General features: G+C 52.0%; 1 protein-coding gene across 1 annotated transcript; it reads right to left on the bottom strand.

The window, feature by feature from the left end:
- Window positions 1-129: 129 nt before the first annotated feature.
- On the bottom strand, window positions 130-3,048 carry rbm15b (RNA binding motif protein 15B). Its single transcript, XM_015379830.1, has one exon. It carries the CDS (start codon window positions 2,692-2,694, stop codon window positions 208-210), a length of 2,487 nt encoding a protein of 828 aa, XP_015235316.1. The 5' UTR covers window positions 2,695-3,048; the 3' UTR covers window positions 130-207.
- Between the last annotated feature and the right edge of the window lie 1,751 nt (window positions 3,049-4,799).

A 4,799-nucleotide genomic window follows, 5' to 3' on the forward strand; every position in this document is an offset into this window, starting at 1 on the left:
CAAACTGATCGTTCAACAGGAATCCTGAAAGAAGTTTTCATTTTAACAGACAGGCTGGGGGTTGATCTCCTGGTGCATGCAACGGGGGGGAGGGTGGGCCTGGAATGCTAAAAACACCAGGACACACAGAGGCATGTAGTGTGACCCGACTGGAGCCTCTTTGAACTGGACCAAACACTGAAATGTCTGAAACACGCCGTCCTGGAATCAGTTAGTGTCATTGACGATGACGATCACCATGTGCTCCTCATCCAGACTACCCACAGTCCTCTTGGCCGCCTGCAGGAACTGCTGTGAGAACTCCCCTGGAGGGAAGGCGTACAGCATGGCGCCCGGACCGCTTTCCTTTGCGGCAGGCAGACTCACAACGCCGGCGGCCTCTTTGTTGCGCAGGTAGGTCACCAGGTGGCGGAGCAGACGGACCTGCAGCCCTGGCTCCAGCCCCGGGGGCTGGCGGTCCACAGGCCCCTGCAGGGCCAGAAGGATGGCGAAGCCGTCTGGGCGGCCGAGCTTGATGCGGCGCATCACCTCGTCGAGCCGCGCCTGGTCCATGCGCAGGCGCTGGGCGATCTTCAGCTGGCTGGGCTGGTTCTGAACCTGCAGCTTCAGGCTGTCCTTCATCACGGTGTGGAAGTACGCCACGCCGCCCTCCAGCAGGAACAGGTCCGTGGGGAAGCTGCTGTTCTTTAGGGCGAAGAATCCACGCCACAGCCTGGAGAGCGTGCTCTGAGCGAACTCTGACAGCGTGCTGGGAGACGTGGGCGTGTCCGTTTGGGCGGTGGGGGAGCCGGCGGCGACCACCTCGCTGGTTCGGTGGTGGTGGTTGTTCAGGTGGTCGCTGGAAGATCGCTTGCTGTGGTGGCGGCTGGCTGACGGCTCGTCTTCGTTGGTGGCAGAGTGTCGTCCTGCGCCGCTGTCGGGGGAGTGGTCTCTGGGCTCTGTGGTCGAGTCAGGTGCTCGGACCCGGGCTCGGTCGGGGCTTGCATCGGGGGAGAGAACCCCCCCTGGACCACGCACCCTGGCTCTCCCCCTCTCCTTCTCCTCCGCCGGCCTCTCCGCAGACAGACTCCTGCTCTTCCTCCTCCTCTCCTCCCGCTCCTTCAGCCAGCGCTCCCTGCTCCTGCTGCGGCTCCTCGCCGCTCGCCCACTCCTCCCGAACGCCTCGACCCCCCCGGGCCTCCTCTCCAGGCTTCGCGTGGGGCTGCTGGGAAAGTCTCTCTCCAGCAGGCCCCTCTCTCTCTCCCTAAGGGAGAGGAGGCTGTGGGAGGGGGAAGAGCGCTCCCTGCCCACCCTGAGCTCTCGCTCCAGGCTGCGATGGCGACTGTAAGCCTCCCCTAGAAGGTCAAAGTGGGAGGAGAGAGGAACAGGAGGCTGGTAACCAGGAGGAAACGGGCGGGAGGGGCTCTCCTCAACTTTAGCAAAGTCCACCCTGAGACGGTGCTCCGGGCCCCCCAAAGGAAAGCCCCTCATCTGGGTACAGGCAGCCTGAGCAGCATCTAAGCTTTCATACTGGATGTAAGCAAAGTTGTCTCCTTTCACATAGTCGATGTTCCTGATGCTACCAAAGCGGTCAAACTCCCGGGCCAGGGCGGCGAGCGAGTTCCCGGGCCCCAGGCCGCCCACCCAGAGCCTGGTGGTGGGGTTCGCCTTGCCGTAGCCGATCTTTATGGGGTTCCCACCGATCAGCCGGCCTTGCATCGCCACCTTGGCCCGGTGGGCCATGTCCAGGTTCTGAAACTTCACAAAGGCGTATGCCCCACCCTGTCCACGGGCTGGACGTTTAATCACCACGTCCTCAATGATGCCATACTTATCAAACCCCCTCCTGAGCTCAACCTCTGTCACGTTCCCGTCTAGGTTCCCAATGAAGAGGTTGCTGGTGGCCCTCTGGTCGTCCTCGGGCTTTAAATCCTCCACCACCGGCATGGGCGGGAAGCCGTAGGGCCGCCCCCTCTCATCCAGCATGCCATAATAATCCAACAGCCGGTCCCGGTCCCTGCTCAGAGCCAGGCTCTCCAAGGCGTACTGTCGGGCCCTCAGCTCCCGGAGGCTGCTCACCGCCGGCCCGGGCGGGGACAGGGAGCGCTGCCTATAGGGGTAGGGCGCGTGCAGCGGCAAATATCCCGCATCCGGCGGAGTGACACTGCGCCTCCTCACGTACATGGGCTCTATTTTCAGCTGCCGCTCACCCAGAACCAGCCTGGAGGACTTGGCGTGCCTGGCCTCCTTGGCGTCCTCCGGGTGGCGAAAATTGACGTAGGCGATCCGGCCGAGCTCCGGGGTGTGCGACAGCTTCACGCTGACGTCCCCGAACTTTTTGAATTCGTGGAACAGCGCGTCCTCCACGTCCTCGTCCGACACCTGAGAGCCAAGGTTACTGATGAGCAGCGTCTTGTACTCTAAAGTCCCGGGTCTGGCGGCGGGCGGGTCGGTGGTGCGAAGCGGCGGGCGGCCGAGAAGGCTGAGCTCGTGTCGGTGGTGGAGCTCCAGGGCGGCCGCCCGCTCCTCTCTGAGCCGCGGCTTCTCTCGCTCCCTGCTGCGGCTGCGGCGGTGGTAGCTCCGACTCTCCGCCAGCAGAAGAGCCAAAGGCGGCGGCGGCAGCTCATCTCTACGGACGCTCTCCCGCTCTCTCTCCCGTATCCGCTTAGCGACAGCCCGGGACGGACTGCTCTCTCTCCCGGCCTGCCTTTTCATCTTTCACCGGAGGATGGAGCCCAAACTTTTCCGTGCCTGCAGCGGGAATTCGGCGCTTGGAGCTGGTTCCGGGAGGGTTCGTGGAGACGAGGCGGCAGCGGACGGCTTCACGGAGAGACGCGCTTCCAGGACGGCCGCTGATTTTTGGCACATTTATGATGAAAAAGGTTAAAAATGATGCTAAACATTTCAGCATCACAGTAGCTGCAATAAGGCCGCCATCTTGGACAATAGGAATGTGCGCGTTCCCTGAGGAGGACGGAGGGCGCGGTGACGCACACGCGAATGACGTCATGCCGTAGCACTATTTGATTCAGAACATTATTCTGTTGAGAAAAAACGGGACTTTTCAGTTTTTCTGATTGAATTTTAACATTATATATTTACAACTCGATCGCCTACAAATAAAATAGAAAAAAAACTTTTTCGGCTTGCAATCAAATTGGAATTTTAGATAATTTATTGTTTTGATTCACTGTGGCATCTGGTATTTATGTCACATTTGGTACTGTTTTTCTTCAAACAAGAGTATTTTATCATTTCTTATTATACTTTTATTGTTCTCTGTTAATGTCCCCCCTGGCATATGTTTTTGTTGTTTTGTGATATCTTCACAATGCAGTTTTGTATTGTTGTGTATGGTAAATAAGAAAGTTTATTTAAAAAAAAGGTGTCCAGCCTAAACTGGACACTTGTGGTCTTTGATATCTCAGACAGCTCTGCATCAAGAACTCACCATCATCATCATCAACTACATGGAGCAGGGATTTATTTTCTCAGCTATATGCTACAGTTACAATTCTTTGCTATCAGGAAGTCCAGAAGTTAAAAGCCAGCAGCTGATCAAAAATGTTGCAGCCAGAGTTCTGATATAGAAAAAGTTATTTCACTCTGACCGAAATGGTAATGAAATCTATAATCAAAAGAAATAGACCCAAAATGGGCCCTCCCTTAGATATCAACTCTGGAAAGGCTAATATACTGAAGTAGTTATAATAAATCCTTGACATGAATATACTGTATATATACATTTCTAGATCATTTTATAATTTTTATAGTATAATATGTGAACCATTAGATAATTGTGATGTCTATGTATTTAATGATACATTTACTCATTTTATTATGTATGTTGTGGTATGTATTTCATTCCTAGGTTAATGTACCCTAGGAATGAAATCATGATTAAATTAAAAAGTCTGATGTCAGTCATCCAGGTGAAGTCAGCTTATGTTGGCTGAGATGAACCATCACACTGTGGGAGTGTAAACCTCACCCATAAGTTTATTACTGAAACAAGACAAAAGAAGCAAGTAGCCATCAACCAATGTTAATTGATCCCAGGATGTATAATGATAAGGTCTGGCATGAGCAAAGCAAAGTTCCTCCTCTGAGATACCAGAGTTCCTGAATAAAGGTCCAGCAGAGGTTTTAGAGCAACATATGCCGCCTTCAGTATCATGTTTCCAGGAACAATCAGTGCTTTTAATTTTTTTTGGATCAAAGTAGGAAAACCACATTCCAAAGGCCTCGCTGAGGAACATGCAGGATACAGTCTGACTTTTCACCAATAAGGATTGAAGATGAAAAGGATGAGATGTTCATTTCAACTCTTCTTTGAAATTTGCTGTGCAAATAAACTGATTTTGTTTAGCCTGTAAACAGATTTTAGCAGTGGATTTTTTAATACCATGCTTTTCCAGACCGACCTTACTTGTATGGAGAGGGAACGATGGAAGGTGGAATGTGCTGTAGAGAAAAATTCTAAATAAACCAAAGCATAAATGTGTGCATTATTTTACAGCAGTGTGTTTACTAAATGTTCCCCTTACAGGTTTGTTTGACCTTCAAATATTTGTGGAATAAATTATAGCAGTAACTGAAAAATATATTCCTTAAGCTTTGTTTTTTTTTTAAAGGAACAGTTCCATGAAGGACTCGGCATTGGTTCACATATATGTTCCTAAAAAAGCAAGTTTCAACTGCAAACATCACAGAACATCAATCAGGTCCAGATTTAATATGAAGCCATCTGAGGTTCTGAGAGCAGAGCTGGATGCACTGGAAAAAAAAATCTAAATCTAGAGAAGTCATTTTTTCTTAGA

The sequence above is a fragment of the Cyprinodon variegatus genome, unplaced genomic scaffold (assembly GCF_000732505.1).
Source record: "Cyprinodon variegatus isolate N-32 unplaced genomic scaffold, C_variegatus-1.0 Scaffold200, whole genome shotgun sequence".
NCBI classification, from domain to species: domain Eukaryota; kingdom Metazoa; phylum Chordata; class Actinopteri; order Cyprinodontiformes; family Cyprinodontidae; genus Cyprinodon; species Cyprinodon variegatus.

Bases quoted from the DNA above. Each gene is read 5' to 3' on its own strand.
- rbm15b (XM_015379830.1), bottom strand. From the start codon at position 2,694: ATGAAAAGGCAGGCCGGGAGAGAGAGCAGTCCGTCCCGGGCTGTCGCT.